General features: G+C 42.3%; 1 protein-coding gene across 12 annotated transcripts in view; it reads left to right on the top strand.

Annotated features, from left to right (window-relative positions):
* Dennd2b (DENN domain containing 2B) overlaps positions 1-16111 on the top strand; it is a 160069-nt gene that overhangs the window by 97389 nt on the left and 46569 nt on the right. For all 12 annotated transcript variants that reach the window (XM_028894591.2, XM_037211645.1, XM_028894593.2 and 9 more), the window contains one exon: positions 6785-6889. In XM_028894591.2, coding sequence (XP_028750424.1) covers positions 6810-6889 — 80 coding nt within the window. In that variant the 5' untranslated portion in view covers positions 6785-6809. The remainder of the gene's footprint in view (positions 1-6784; positions 6890-16111) is intronic.

Raw genomic sequence — 16111 nt, forward strand, 5'->3', positions numbered from 1 at the left:
AGCTGTGCCTTGTCTGGTGACTGTTCTGTAGTTTTGTTGGTTGCAGTGTCCCGGCTGTAACCAAGTTCTTATACCACACGTGAAAGCTCAGGTTCCTTTGTCGTCTTTTCTGTCCCTTTGGGCTGCTTTGTAAGTTATAACCTTCACACAAGCTGATTGTAGGAAATTAGAGAAATGGAGGTATTAGTAGAACTTCTCCATTTGTTTAGAGGCTTCCTTTGTTAGATGTCTTTTTAAATTTTTATTTGTGTGTATATGCACATAAGTATATGTAAACATGGCCAAAGGTCAAAGTTGAGTGTTTTTCTCAATAGCTCTCCATCTAATTTTTCTGAGTCAGGGTCCCTCACTGAACCTGGAGCTTGATGATTGGCTAGACTGGCTGGCCAGCAAGCCCCTGGGATCCTCCCCTCTCTGCCTCCACAGCATTGGATTACAGGTGTGCCACTGTGCCCAGCTTTTACATATGTGCTAGAGCTCCAAAATCAGGTCCTCATGCCTGTGCAGCAAGCATTTTACTCACTGAGCCGTCTCAGCTTTGTTAGCTGTCTTGACTACTTACTAGTAAAAAGAAAAGAAGAGTGATGGGAAATTTCTGTTTCCTGTCAGTGGCTGTTCTAACATCAGCAGAGGGGAGGCTTTCCCTCACATGCTCATTTCTTTTCCTCACCATTCTCAGGGTTCTGCAAGTCATGCCACATGTACAATTATGTTTTCAGGAATATACTGAAGGGACATTAACCTCATGGGGAACACAGGTTTTTTTTTTGTTCATTTTCAGAGGCTGAGTGTCCCTGAGAAAGATCTCCCCTCAGAGATGAACATTATCATCATCATCATCATCATTATTATTACTATTCTTATTTATTATGATTGGTGTGCATGTGCAGGTATTATTTGTGTGTGTGAATGTGGGTGCTCCTATATAATAGCTTGTGTGTGGAAGTCAGATGACAACTTTCAGGAGTTGGTTTTCTCCTTCCACCTTATTGTGGGTTCCAGAGATTGAACTCAGATCATCAGGCTTGAATAGCAAGTACCTGCTGAGCCATCCCGTTGACTCCCTCTTAGACTCTGGAAGTCCCTCTTGGATTGTGGACTGGGTTAGATTGTATTACCTGTTGAAGGCTGAACTGGGCAAAAGCAGGAACCTTCCAGAAGGTCTGGTGATTTCAAACAGCCAATAGGCTGTACCATGCACTGGGATAAGCTCCTCTTCCCTGCACCACTCATGCCCACCATCTAAGTTTTGTGTGGTTGTGCTATGGCCCAGCTTCCTAGTGCTCCCTGCTGAGATGCAGGCCCAGGGCTGTACACTCACCTGCTGGCTCGGGAAGCTAGCCAGATAGAGGCAGTGGGTTAGGGGTGTCAGTGCTGACATGGAGAACAGTTTAAATGGGCCACTTTCACTCAGCTCTGGCCAACTACTGTTATGAAGAAATGTCAGTTGTTTTTGCAGATTTTCTAATTTTCAAGAGAAGCTGAAACCTCAATTTTTATTGACACTCAGTTTCTTAAATGTTTGACAACTAATTTGGGTTATTTAAAAATGGAGGGAAGTCTGGATGTGACTTAGCTTTATTTACTCTTGTGGACCACTAGTTTATGTCTTCCAGTATAAGCTCCTTTTCCAGGAGTTTAGAAGTGAGCACAAAGCAAGGAAAGAATGTCTAGCTACTAGGGTGGATGGCAGGAAACACTTGTTTTGAAGTACAAGTTGTACAGATAGTTGTTGTCTGAGGAAACTGTTAGATGGAAACTAATGCAAACTAATGCTTGCATGAAACCCAGTTATGTACATGTCCTTGGTTGAAGGCATGGGGTTCTGCTTAGGGTTGAAGAAACTATGGGTTCTGGAGGAGGGAACAAGTATCCATCTTCTGTTTGTTCACAGCTGAGCAAACTCTTGAGAAGAGTGAGTAATGACGTCAGACCTCATCTTGTTGTAGGACACAGATTTTCTAATGTAATGTATATAAGATTAGCCTAAAATGCTTACTAGAAATGCAATTTCCTGGTCCCATCCCTACAGATGCCCATTGAGGTGGTAGAAATGGAACCTAGGACTCTACATTTTTTAAATAATCTTAAAGAAAGTAGACAGTAAAACCAGAGAGATATAGTAATTTGGGAGTCACTTAATTACCCTGGAGCTAAATTTCCTAATTGGAAATATAAGGCTGTATTACTCCTACCTCATAGAATGCTAAGAATTGAATTAGAAGATTCCTGAAGGCAAAATGGAGCCCTGGCTTGGAGCTGGGGCTTAGTAGGGGTTGCTTAGGCCCCAGTTCTTGACTTCCACTTTCTAGCTGTGTTACTTGGGTGGCTTATTCCCTGCTCTGTATTTTGGTATCCTCTATAAAGTGTAAATAATGTTAGTAATAGTAGTACCTACTTCACAGGATGTCCAAAGGATTAAATGGTTTTACATATGTGAAGTGCTTATAGTTTTAGCTATTATAATTGCAGAAGGAATCTTGCAGCATGTCAACACACCTTAGTTTTTTTCTTTAGGTTTGTTTGTTTTGAGGTTTACTTAGGGTTACTATTGCTGTGATGAGACACCATGACCAAAAACAACTTGGGAAGAAAGGGCTTATTTTGCTTCTACTTGTATATCACAGTTTAATCAGGCAGTCAGGGAAGGAACTCAAACAAGGCAAAAAACCTGGAGGCAGGAGCTGATGCAGAGGCCATGGAGGAGTGCTGCTTACTGCCTTGTTTCTATGGCTTCCTCAGTCTACATTCATTTAGTACCCACGACCATTCTGCCTAGAAATGGCACTGCCCGCAGTGAGCTGGGCCCTCCCACATCAATCATTAATCAAGAAAATGCACCACAGGTTTGCCCACAGGCCAATCTGATAGGGGCATTTTCTCAGTTGAGGTTCCCTCTTCCAAAATGATTCTAGCTTGAGTCAAATTGACATAAAACTTGCCAGCATAGAGGCCTTTCCCATGTCCAGTTTTAACCAACTTTTCTCCCTTGACAGCTCTGCTAAGGCAGGGACATCTTATGATTTTTATACTGTAGGTGTTTGCACATCACCTGGCATAGGTAAAAGGAATTGAATGTCAGTTCCAGGGAATGTGAAAAGTGACAGGCTCAGGAACTGAGACATGCATCATCTGGAAGAAAAGCCTTTTGTTAAGCATCTGTGTTTGGGAAAGGGGTATGCTGTTATCATTGCTGTTTTATTGAGAAAGCCAGCCTCTGGAACTCACTTGTGCAAGGTCACACAACTAACAGCTGATGGGCAGGGTTGAGTGCAGTGATCTGACTGTGTCAGGTGTATTCCCACTGTTTCTCACATACCTGGGAAATTCTAGTGGTACTGTACTGTGCTTTTTCTCTGACTTATAACTCTTTACATAGTTGTCTGGTTTGTTGGAGCTAGGTTTCTGAGAAACTGCTGATTGATGGTAGATGCTAATTGAAGAGTTTCCTTTTCCAAATATGTTGTTTGCCTTTTATGGATGGACCTTTGTGAAAAGCAAACCAGCTTCTCATCTTGCTTGTTTCTATTGGGCATTTTCACTAAGTGTCTTTTTCTCTTTAACGTGATTAGCTGAGGTATGCAGATAACAGGGCCAGCAAAATGGTTCAGGTGGGTTAAAGTGCTTGCTTCCAAGTGCTATGACTTGTTTGATTCCATGGATCCATATGGCAGAAAGATAGAATAGATTCTACAAGTTGCCTTCCATCCTATGCATGCACTTATGGCACATGCATCCCACCCCAACACACACACACACACACACACACACACACACCCCTGCACGTACACACACACAATGCATCAGCACATAGATAAGAAAACATAGCTTAAAAAATATATTGAAGAAGTTGGGCCTGCTCCTCTCTTTGTTACATCATCCCAGGACTTTTTTTTCTTTCTTATTCCATCAAAATATCAGTGTTAGCTTCATTCTTCACTAGTTGGTTCTCTGTTCATGTTACATCTACAGAATAGCATTCCAGAGCAGTGGGGCCATGTCTCCCAACAACTAGTAATGTAATTCAGTTTCTAGTTTTTCCACACATCTGCCCCTTCCCTGAAGGCCTACCTTGGAAGAAGTAGAACATGTTGAGAATTATGTTGTTGGGTAATGATAGTTACTGTGATCATTGCAGCCTTGGGCCCTCAAAAGCTGACATGTGGCAAATTGATTCCTTACCTGCTGAGCTCTCTGAGGAAGCTGAGAGCTAGCCTGACAGAGATTCTGGGGCTGCCTCTTCTTCTCCTTTTTGCACAGAACTATATGCAAGCACTTAAGGAGGCATTGGCTGCCAGTAGAGAATATCTCTACCAGAGCCAAAGTGCATAGGTGACCAGTGGCAACTGGCTTGTCATCATGTCATCATCATCATCCCTAGTGTCATATTAGACACTGAAGTTTACACAGTTATTTTCTTTAAACAGTATTTTTCTCTGCTTTATAAAAAATGGAAGTGAGGTTCCTCTGGTTTCATTTTTGTTGTTCTTTTTTCTTTTTATTACATCAATTGGTTGTTTGTGTGTGAGGTGTGCATGCATGCACCGTGGATCATATATGGTCAGAGAACAACTTTGGGGAGCTGGTTCTCTCCTTCCACCATGTGGGTCCCAGGGATAGAACTCAGTTCACTGAGGGGGTGGGGGGGTGGTAAGTACCTTTACTCAATGAGCCATCTTGCCAACAAAAGCACCAGTAGTATTTCTTCAGAGAAATCTTTCATTGGTATGGTGGACTCAATTCTCTCTGTCCTCTACATGTGTCCTGGGGATCAAACTTAAGTTTCCAGGCTTGGTATCAAGCCTCTACCTGCTAAAAATTTTTTCTGGGCCAAAATATAAATTTTAAATATGATTTTTGGGGGGCTGGCAAATGACTTAGCAAGTAACTTGCCTATTACCAAGCCCGGCGAACTGAGTTGGATCCCTGGGACCCACATAGTGAAAGAAGAGAACTCCCTGGAAGTTGCCCTCTGACCTCCACACAAACCATGGTACATACATACACATGCCCACACATATACACATGCACACAAAATAAATGATATAATAAAATTAGCAATGATTAAAATACTGATTTTAGTATCCTGCAAGCCATCTTGAACTTACTATATTAAGTATTACTTGGAGACAAAATACCTGAAACAATCCATTTTTAAGGAAGACAGTTTGATTTTGGCACATGGTTTCAGAAGTTGTAGTGCATGGTCACTTTGGGCCTGTGGAGGTACAATATATTATAGTGGGAACATGTAGTCCAGGAGACCTATTCACTTCATGATGTCTAGGAAGGAAACACAGTGTTCTACTTCTCTTAGGCTCCACTTCCAAAGGTTTGACCACCTCCCACTAGCACTACAGGCTGGAGACCCAGCTTTCAACACATGGGCCTTTCAGAGGGACATTCGTGATCAAAACTGTACCATTCACTTACTAGTTTAATGGGTTTTGTATGGAGTCTTTGGGATTTACTACATACTTTCTACATATTTTCAAAATTATTCCATCTGCAAAATAATTATATTTCTACCTTTCCAATCTGGATATACCCTTAAGTTTTAACTCACTCCCCCCCCCCATTCCATTATTTGCCAAAAAATAATCCTTAGATTGTGGCTCTTTTTACTGTTGGTAACTTATAGCTGTGTATGATATACAGATGGACATTTTTTCATGTGTATGGGTGTTTTGCCTGCACACCGCTTGTGTGCCTGGTGCCAATGGAGGCCAGTAGAGGGTATTGTAACTCTAGAACTTGAGTTACTGACAGTTGTGAGCCTTCATGTGGGTGCTGGGAATGGAACCTGAAGTCCTCTGTAAGAACATCTGGGGCTCAGCCGGGCGGTGGTGGCGCACGCCTTTAGTCCCAGCACTCGGGAGGCAGAGGCAGGCGGATCTCTGTGAGTTCTAGGCCAGCCTGGGCTACCAAGTGAGCTCCAGGAAAGGCACAAAGCTACACAGAGAAACCCTGTCTCGAAAAACCAAAAAAAAAAAAAAAAAAGAAGAAGAAGAAGAAGAACATCTGGGGCTCTTAACCACTGAGCCATTTCTCTAGTCTCAGGATAGACTTTTTTTTTTGCTTTATAAATATTTAAATACCTTATGTATATTTTATTTTAGTAGATATTAGGAAAACATAGTTATTACTTCTAGCCCCTAATTGTACGATGTCTTTTAGATGTCACATTATCAGAATAGCCTTTCATGAACATGTCAGATACCACATCCTCTTCCTCCTCCTCTCTTCACTCAGGCTTCAAACTACTTATCATTGTCTAATATAATAATGTGCACTTAGTAGTCAGCACAGGACACCTATGTGATTCTTATCTGTGCTATTCACTGGATGTGAGCTCATGAGAACAAACTTTATTCTTTGCTGTATCGCCATTTGCTTTGGGTAGAGTTTCTCAGCAAATACTTTTTGGATGAATGAATGATTTATTGCTTAGAAAAAAGCTAACTTTTTTTTTTTAAGAAGAGGAAATATTTCAGTTTTATCCATGAGTAATGAATGAATAATAGGCCAAGAGCTGGGAAAATACAGCAAAAAATATGAGTATGATGAGGAATTATAGGAAACTTAAAAATGAGAAATAGAAATCATTTTCTGTGAGGCAACAAATTACCTGCTAGCTCACAAACTCTTCTCCACCAGAGGCTAGGAGTGGGAAAGTGGTTTTTGCCACAGGAATGCTTGTGGCCTTGGTGGACCTCTCTGGAAGATACTGAAGTACTTCTGGCTGTCTGTGGAAACTTGGTTTACAGGAGTGTCTTCTTTGCAGGGCTCTGGGTTTGCAGAAAGCCGAAATGACCATGACTGCCAACAAGAACTCCAGCATCAATCATGGAGCCGGAGGCACTAAAGCCCCTCGGGAGACTCTGAGCAGGTGGGTAGGGGTGTACTTCCGGGAGATGGCATCAAGAATCTGCCAAATAGCCTGGGACCCAGGTAGGATCTCTGCCAAAGTATACATAACTATCATGACTGCTAATCATACTGTTTATTTGTTTAGGCCCAGCTTTTGCTGACCGTTAGGCAGAAATCTTGTCTGACACACAACATTTTCTAGTTCTAAAAATCTCTATTTGGGAATGGCAGCTAGTAGCCTTAAAACAAGCTCTGCTTTGTATTGTGGAAGCCCTAGCATTCCAAGAACAGGACAGTAAGAAGTAGCTTAGAGAAGATGGGAACATCTTTGAGCCTATGGTGTGAGGACCACACTGGGGTGGTGGGTAGGCAGTTACACATATTAGCGTAAGTTCCAAGCAGAAGTCTAGGCTCTGTAACAACTTAGGCATGGCCACAAAGAAAACAACTTGGGGAATTTTAGTCAGTGTCTGCTATTATCCACTCTCTTGTTCTTTTTATCCTCTTTGCAATGGTAAGAATATAAGACTATAGAAAAATGAAAGATTTTGGAATCTTACAGAACCGGACTCAAATTTAAGCTCTAAATACTTAACCAGACAGTGAGATCTCAGAACATTTTCTGGTGCTCTCTAAAAATCTTTGCTGACTCAGCTATAAAGTCACAGTAATAACAGTACCTGACTGTCAGAGTTGATGTGAGGATTCAAGAGGGGACATGGCAGTGACATAGCTTAGCATAGGGGCTTGTGTGAAGCTGCTGGAATAATGGCAGCTCCCACCCTGTGATGAGATAAAAAGCTTCAGAACAGACATACCGATGTGTGTCTCTCTCCAGTGTTTCTTAAGAGTTGGCCAGAGGTGCATGTTGGTGTCCCAGAAGAACTTTCAGGCTTTTTTTTTTTCTTTTTTTTTTTTTTTTGGTTTTTCGAGACAGGGTTTCTCTGTGTAGCTTTGCGCCTTTCCTGGGACTCACTTGGTAGCCCAGGCTGGCCTCGAACTCACAGAGATCCGCCTGCCTCTGCCTCCCGAGTGCTGGGACTAAAGGCGTGCGCCACCACCGCCCGGCAGAACTTTCAGGCTTTTAATAAAGCCACAGATACTTTCACAGCCTCTTCTGTAAATCTCAGATGGACAGATTTGGCTGGTAGGCTCTTATCATTAGGAGGAACAGATGTGAGAATGCTAAGCTCTGCTTGGGATAGCACTAGCTCTTTCTTAATGTCTGGGCTGAGCCCAGTGAGATATGGCACCTTAGGTTTGGACTGAGGTGGTGGTGGATGTTTAGTTCACTCAGAGTTGGTGTCCAGATGTGGCTAGTTGGGTAAGACCCAAGATGCAGCATATGAGGAATGACTGGTATGAATATGGCAGGAGTTCCCCCACAATGTATATACAAGACTTGGTCCTTGTTCAGTCTTATGGACTGTGCCAGTCACACAAGGCTTGGTAGGCTTACATTCTTAAGCATGTAAGAGCTTTGGATTTAGCCAAAAGTTGAGTATCTACAGCAAGACCGGTAAGAACTGGTCCCCGAACTAAACTCTTCCGAAGCATTAAATGACTGAGACATTCCGCCTCTGGGAACCACTCTTCTGGGCTTAACCACATGGATGACAAGTCTTACTCAGTATGTGTGCACACAGGCTTGTAGTCTTGATCTACAACCCCCAATCCCTCCATACATACCACACACTTTTGTACTGAACATTATATTAAATGTGCAGTCCTCTTTCCATATCCTCCTAAGTGCAAGGATTACAAGCTTTCACCACTACACATGGACCCACTTTTTAAAAAAGTCACTACTATAGGAATTATATACCCTGTGATTATATAGTACTATTCTTATATAGTATATATTATAGTATTTGTGCCATGTGCATGCCTAGTGCACACAAACACTAGAACATCAGATTTCATGGAACTAGAGTTATAGACAGATGTGAACTGCCACATAGGTGTTGGAACTGAATCCCAGTTCTCTGCAAGAGTATCCAGTGCTTAGAACCATTGTGTCATATCTCCAGCCCCCTATTTTTATTTTATTTGTATGTGTGTGTGTGTGTGTGTGTATGTTAGATGTACACATGCATGTGGATGCCCGTGGAGGCCCGAAGAGGACATTGGATCCCACAGAACTAGAGTTATAGGAGGTTGTGAGCTTCCAGATGTGAGTGCTGAGAACTAAACTCTGGTCCTCTGGAAGAACAGCAGGGCCTTCTCTGCCTCTTATTTTTTTCCTTCTAATTTCCAACATGTTGAGGTTTCAGAGGCGCAGGATGTTTTGGTGTTTACATTAAATTGCAAAGCAGAACTAAGACTGCTGACACATTCCCCAGTTTCTATTTGGAATACACGCCTACATGTTTCTAAATGTTTTCAGGAACTGCTTTTCCTTTTAGTTTTCCAGTACAATTGCCATCCAAACATGCTGCACAGTGTTTGTAAATATCTGAGCTTCAGATGTACCTTTGAAAAAGCACCTCTCCAGCCTCCCTTCTGTGGTTTCACTTCCTTCCTGCCACATTTCCACTCTTCTCCCTCCCTTCATTTCTGGGAACCTGGCTTTGGCTTGGAGTCACACCCCCCCTGTGCTCTTCACTCAGAGATTGCCCCTGAACTGTCAGTGTTACTTAGACACTGTGATCCTATGGTTTCTGTGGTTGGCTTCACCTTAGCCACTGTCTCTGTATATTTGGGCTGGGTGAAACAGGAGGTTGCTGGTTCATTTAGGAAATCACTGTCAGTGAACTCTGAGGGCTCTCTTGGGCGCCAGGTTCTGTGCTGAACACTGGGGAACAAAGAAAGGATGATCCACTCTCTTTCCAAGGTGTTTACAATTTGATGATCTTGGCGTTTGAATATTGTGTAGTCTGACTCTTCAGTAGATTGTTGGCAGTGACCTGGGGCCCTTTTATCATTACCAGCTCAAGAATCTAAGGAGGGGAACATGTTGGTGTGAACAGAAGTTTGATTGGAGAGAGCAGGGGTACAGTGCCTTACAAAGCTGGGTGTTCACACCCTGGCTGCTTTGGGAAACATGAATGCAGTAGAACCTAGTAGTATACTAAGAGGCATTTGTATCTGGCTCTGGGACAGGGGTGAAGGGTGGGGAGGACTCTTGGAATTGGAAACTAGTGGGAATGAGCATGTGGGACCCCAGTGCTACTGTTCAGATCTTTATTTGCAACGCTTTATCTTTAGCTTGCTATGGCTGTGCCTGATGCTGCCCCCAACCAATCTGAGTCAAAGATCCTGGATTTATTACCAAGGTTTTAATTAGGTTTTCTGCAAATTTAATCCTTTTGCCCCTTTGAAGTCCAGACTTGATTAAGCAGGAGCCTATAGTAGGAAGAAACTTAAGCTTTGCCATTTGCTGTATCCTGGCCTCCTGGAACAGATTTCCTTTTCTCTTTGTGGGTGAGGCCAGTGAATACACTGCCTAACCTCACCTGACTGTACAACGCTGCAGGCTGTTCCCACTCTAGCATCTACAGTTTGATGCCCAACTCAGCAGGAGGAGGTTGGGGTTCTCAAAGCGTCTCTAAATTGCAGAGGTCATAGTGTGTTAGTGCTGATGTCCTGCGATGGAATCAGAAGACCCTTGGTGACTTGCAGAGAAGGAAATGTTCTAGTTAGAGCTCATTCAGTAGCTTTGATGGGGGTCAGTTTGACCACTTGTGCTGTAGGACCTGGGTCATAGCAGTGTAGAAGTTAAGCTGCCAGTCTCCTGTTTGGTGGCCTTGATTCTGGTTGTAGGTTACAGGAAACCTGGGTATCTGTAAAGAATGTCCATTTCTTGAGGACAAGGACTTTGACTTTTATCTGGGTTCCCAAAACCTGGAGCATTACCTGGCTTATAGAAGGCACTGCCTATCTGTTGGTCATTCCGTTAAGGAGGATAGCCTCCTTTATGGAGCATGGTCTGCTGGTAATGTCTTGATGGTCCTTCTCTACTTTGGCCACTCTTCCCATCCACACTGTAGATTTTTAGAAAATCAGAGCTGAAAAGATGTCTTGGAGTTGTACACTGAAAAACTAAGGCACAGAGAAAAGGAAGTGTCTTCTGCAACACTGAGCTGGAGAGATGGCTCAGTGGTTAGGAGCATTTGATGCTGTTGCGGAGGACCTGAGTTCAATTTCCAACATCTTCAACTGTGATTCACAATCATCTGTAACTCCAGTTCCAGATGCTCCCACACCCTCTTCTGTCTGTTCACCAAGCATTCATGCACATGGTGCACATGTGTGCAGGCAAACCACTCATATTCATTAAAAAAAAAAATATCTGAGGGTAATAGGGTAAAAGTGTTACAAAGCCAGTCCTAGCCATGATAGATTACCACGCAGGAGTTCCTACAGCCTCAGCCACCCTGCTACTTATGACGCCTCCCAGAATCTAACTAGAATGGTCTATTTATTTATTGGTGTATAACAAGTGACCACAGACTTAAAAAAGTATGTCATTTATTTTGTTCACAAATTGCACATTACATAGGGCTTATCTGGTAAAGTTTGATTCTATTACAGCATCAGATAGAGTGGCCCCAAAGGTTATAGGTGACTAAACAGTTAGAGGTTAGAATGATCTGAAATGATAGTCAGTGCTGCCAGTCAGGGGGACCTTAGCTGGGAAATAAGCCCCATGACTTTTATGCCATGATGCCTGAGTACCAAGAGTAAGTTTTTAGCCTAAGAAGTCACAGGTACAGGGTCTGGTTTTTTTTTTTTTGTTTGTTTGTTTGTTTTGTTTTTCCTCTCCCTTGTAGTCCTTTGGATAGAACCCAGGGTCATGCACATACAAGATGTGATGGTTTGAATAAGAATCCCACCCCCCCCCCGGCCCCCGCCCCGCATGTGTATTTGAATGTGTAGTCTTTAGAGAGTGGCACTATTAGGAGGTGCAATCTTGTTGGAGAAAGTGTGTCATTGAGGGAGGCCTTTGAGGTTTCAGTAGCCCAAGCCAGGCCTTATGGCATACTCTTCCTGATGCCTGAGGATCTGGATGTGGAATTCTCAGCTACTTCTCCAGCACCGTGTTTGCCTGTGCAATCCCATGCTCCCTGCCATGATAATGGACTAAACCTCTGAAACTATAAGCAAGACCCAATTAAATGCTTTCTTTTCTAAGAGCTGCTGTGGTCGTGATGTCTCTTCATAGCCATAGAACACTGTCTAAGACACAAGGCGAGCCTTCTTCCATTGAGCCACATATCCAGCCTGCACAGTGTCTTTTCTATTGAACTTCATTGAGTAAGGTCACAATTCAGGGGAAGGGCTGATAGTTATCACCACCTTACGAGAGAAGCATCAATATCTTATCATAAGAAGCATTTATATGTGGGAGGACATTATGATTGCCATCTTTGGAAGTAGTCTTTGTTTGCCCTCTGGTTACAGTTCATATTCTTTCCAGATGCAAGATATACTTAATCTCTCCCCAAAGTTTCAGGTCTTTTCTTAATGGCATCAGCCTGAAGTCTAGGATCTCCTCATCTAAATTGGGTCTAGGTAGAGAAGAGAACCTTGGGGCGCGATTCTTTTCGTTGTGTGTAGCTTCTTGAGTACTGTGTTTCTTGCCATAAAAACATATGAGCTAAAGAATCTACCCCTACCCCATACACAGGTAGATAGGTAAAGGGTGATCACTGTTGATGCTTCCTTCCTTTCTTTCTTTTTTCCCCCAAGATTTATTTATTATGTATATGGGTTCTTTTGTCTGCATGTACATCTTCACACTAGAAGGGAGCATTGGAATTCATGAAACTACAGTTATAGACAGTTGTGAGCCACCATGTGGTTGCTGAGAATTGAACTCAGGACCTCTGGAAGAGTAGCCAGTGTTCTTCACTACTGCACCATCTCTCTAGCCTGATGTTTCTTTTTAAAAAGGAAAAAATGAAGCATCTAGCGTCACCTACCTGTTTTGGTTCTTTGGTTATATCTTGTCCTGATGCTTGGGAGTCTTATTTCTACCTCAGTCTCCTGGCCTTTTGATTCTACCCTCTAAAGTTACCTTTTTTGTTGTTGTTTTGTTTTTTGTTTTTCAAGACGTTTCTCTGTGTAGCTCTGGCTGTCCTGGAATTTACTCTGTAGATCAATCTGGCCTTGACCTCACAGAGATCCACTTGCCTCTGCCTCCCTAAGTGCTGGAATTAAAGGCATGTACCACCACCACCCAGCTTTTTAAAAAAAATAAAAGCAGCTCATTCTGTGCTCACTGCTAAATGGACCACTTTATCATTTCCTCTAGTGAGTGGGAAAAAATGTAAGAGCTAGAGGACTAGAAGAAGCACTGTGAAATGCTATTTTCTAGACACAAGTAGCCTTTGCACTCATGAACTCACAACATCTGGGATTCCCTGCATAAGACCCATACAAGAGTGAGCCCACCGACATTCTAAGATGGATAAGGGTGGAGAGCTCATGAGTCCCTGACTCCCCCAGGAGCTATGGTAGTTGGTAGTTGCTGGGGGAGGGGAGTTATTTTTCTTCTGTGGTGTAACCCATGTTCCTATAAATAATCTCATATGCTTTTGCAGACAGCCCTAATTAACCTCAGTGATCATTTATTTATTTATTTATTTATTTATTTATTTTCATTTTTTGGTTTTTTGAGACAGGGTTTCTCTGTGTAGCTTTGCGCCTTTCCTGAAACTCACTCTATAGCCCAGGCTGGCCTGAACTCACAGAGATCCATCTGCCTCTGCCTCCCAAGTGCTGGGATTAAAGGTGTGCGCCACCACAGCCCGGCCTTTTTTTTTTTTTTTTTTTTTTAAATGGAAGTAGGGTGACTTGTAAGGAAGATGGGATTCAGAGGATGTGGAGAGTGATAAGAGAGGGCAGTGTGGGGTATATGATCAAATACATACAATTTATATATGTATGAAAAAGTAGTTCATTGAGTAGAAAAACTTGCCACCAACCTCAATGACCTGAATGATCTGAGTTCAATCATCTCATGTGGTGGAAGGAGAGAAATGACTCCCATCAGTTGTCCTCTGGACCTCTACACACAAGCATACATGAAAACATACAAACACAAAATTAAAAAGTAAAATAAAAGTAACTCATTCTTATAGATGATTGATTTTCTCAGCCTGCTTTATAATATTTCAGAGGTCCAAAGTCTTCTTTCATTTTGTAATGGCCTCTTCTTTTTTCAGTCCAAACTGATGTATTTCTATTTCCTTTAAAAACATCCTGTCTTCCTTCTAAGACATATTCTCACTGTATAGCTCTGGTTGGCCCAGAACTTGATATATATATATATATATATCAGGCTAACCTTGAACTCTGTCTGTCTTTGCCTCTCAAATGCTGGGATTAGAGGCATACACCACCATGCTGGCATGGTTTTCTTATAAATCACTATACTCTGTTGTACTAGTTAGACAGCACACATACTATCACTTGAAGGTAAATTTCCTTTCTTTATTGGGTTTTCTGTGAAATTGCCATGAGGTAATAGATCATAAGATTCTTAGACGCCTTGGTTGTCTCCAGAGAGGGCCTGTGAGACCAGCCCTCTGGATACTTACAAGGCTTTTGCCTATAAGATTCTGTGAGGCAAGGAGATCCTTAAAACTAAATTAAATTAAAAGGTTTGGTGATTCTGTCAGGAAAGAGCTAAAGGTACCATCTGACTTCTAGCTGATAGTAGAAAAAGAGATGGGATAGTTTAAAAGGAAACTGTCTAGTTTTTACACAAAATTTAAAGGATAGATAAATAAGAATTTATTGGGTCAGAAAATGAATGTGTTTTTCATCACCAGCCTCTCTAGACGAGACAAAAAGTCTTAAATGAAGAAATGGCTTCCATTATGATGATGGTTTAGTGAATATGTATATGCATTAATAAGAGTGTGTGGCAGGAAAGTCATTCACCTTAGCACTTCAGATGAGCAGTTGATTATACTACAATGAGTCTAAAAAGCAATGCAAGGAAAAAAAACTGGTGGGTCTAAAAACCCCAAAACCATAAATATGAATTAAATAATTTTTATCCAACCTTTAAATTTGGTATGAAAACTGGATAGTTCTTTTTGAAATGCCTCTCATCTCTTTTACTACTGTCAGCTAGAAGTCTGATGGCACCTTCAGCGCTTTACCTGACATAATCGCCAAAGCTTTTAGTACGGTAAGGATCTCCTTGCTCCCAGCTTTCAATAACACTTTCCTTACTTTTAAGCACCTACTGACAGTTCCTAAGTCACTAGTTTTAGAATTTTGCTTTAGTAGTATGTCATTTATAGGCTGGCTTTGTTATTCTACTGCCAAGTAACCAAAATGGTATTCATAGCATAGAATACCATTTTGTCAGACTCTCATCTTTTGTGAATTAGGAATTTGGACTGAGCACTGCCTGGAATGATGCAGTGGCAGAGACTATAGCAGCTGGTAATGTCTTGACACACAGCAGGAGGTTGGTGCTGGAGGTTACTGGGACCTCCCCCAAAGTCGTTGGGCCAGAATTCTTAGGCATGCTTCTCCAGTTGTCCTGGTTTTACACATAACTTAAAAGACAGAAACTGGAATCTCTTCCTCTCAAGGGCGTGGCACAGATTCATTTCTACTATATTCTGTCGGCCATGTAGTCACAGAGCTCAGGTACAAGAGAAGGATCACTTTGGCAGGAGGCATGGATGAGAATTTGGGGACCATAGTCTAAAACCATCACATGTGTCTTTGGCACTGTCTCCTGGAACTTTGTTTCTATCCTCCTTGGCTTTGCATAAAGCCAGCTCTGCTTTACACAGCTGTGTAATTTGTACTAGACCAGGGTATTAGCCTTTCCCTGTCTGCCCTGTGTCCTAAGAGACAGCTTCTTTGTTGTAAGAACTCTCTGTTCATTACTTCTTGAGGGGCTTAGATTCCCACTGGGAGGAGAACTTATCCTTCTTTTTCTGTGCTGCCTTAGAAGTCAGCTGGGGATGGGGCACGGTTATAGCTTGGATATGTTTGTGGAAATGAAAAGGCCTCACCGTTTATTCATAGACCTTCAACCACCTTTTGCTTAGATTGACTTTGCAAGTCTCTGTAGATCATGGCCTACTTGCAGCCTCACTTGGAGGCTGAGGCTTTCTGGACCCTTGAGGGTTTCTAGTCATTTGAGATTGGCTGGGGAGCAGGAAGGCTGAGTTATGTTACCCCCTCTTTTACCTCTCTATTGGAACTCTTCTAGAGTGGGTTGTCAATAGGAGTTGTTGAGATTTTAATCTAAGGATGAAATACTGGT

The sequence above is a fragment of the Peromyscus leucopus genome, chromosome 1 (genome assembly GCF_004664715.2).
Source record: "Peromyscus leucopus breed LL Stock chromosome 1, UCI_PerLeu_2.1, whole genome shotgun sequence".
In the NCBI taxonomy this organism is placed as follows: Eukaryota; Metazoa; Chordata; class Mammalia; order Rodentia; family Cricetidae; genus Peromyscus; species Peromyscus leucopus.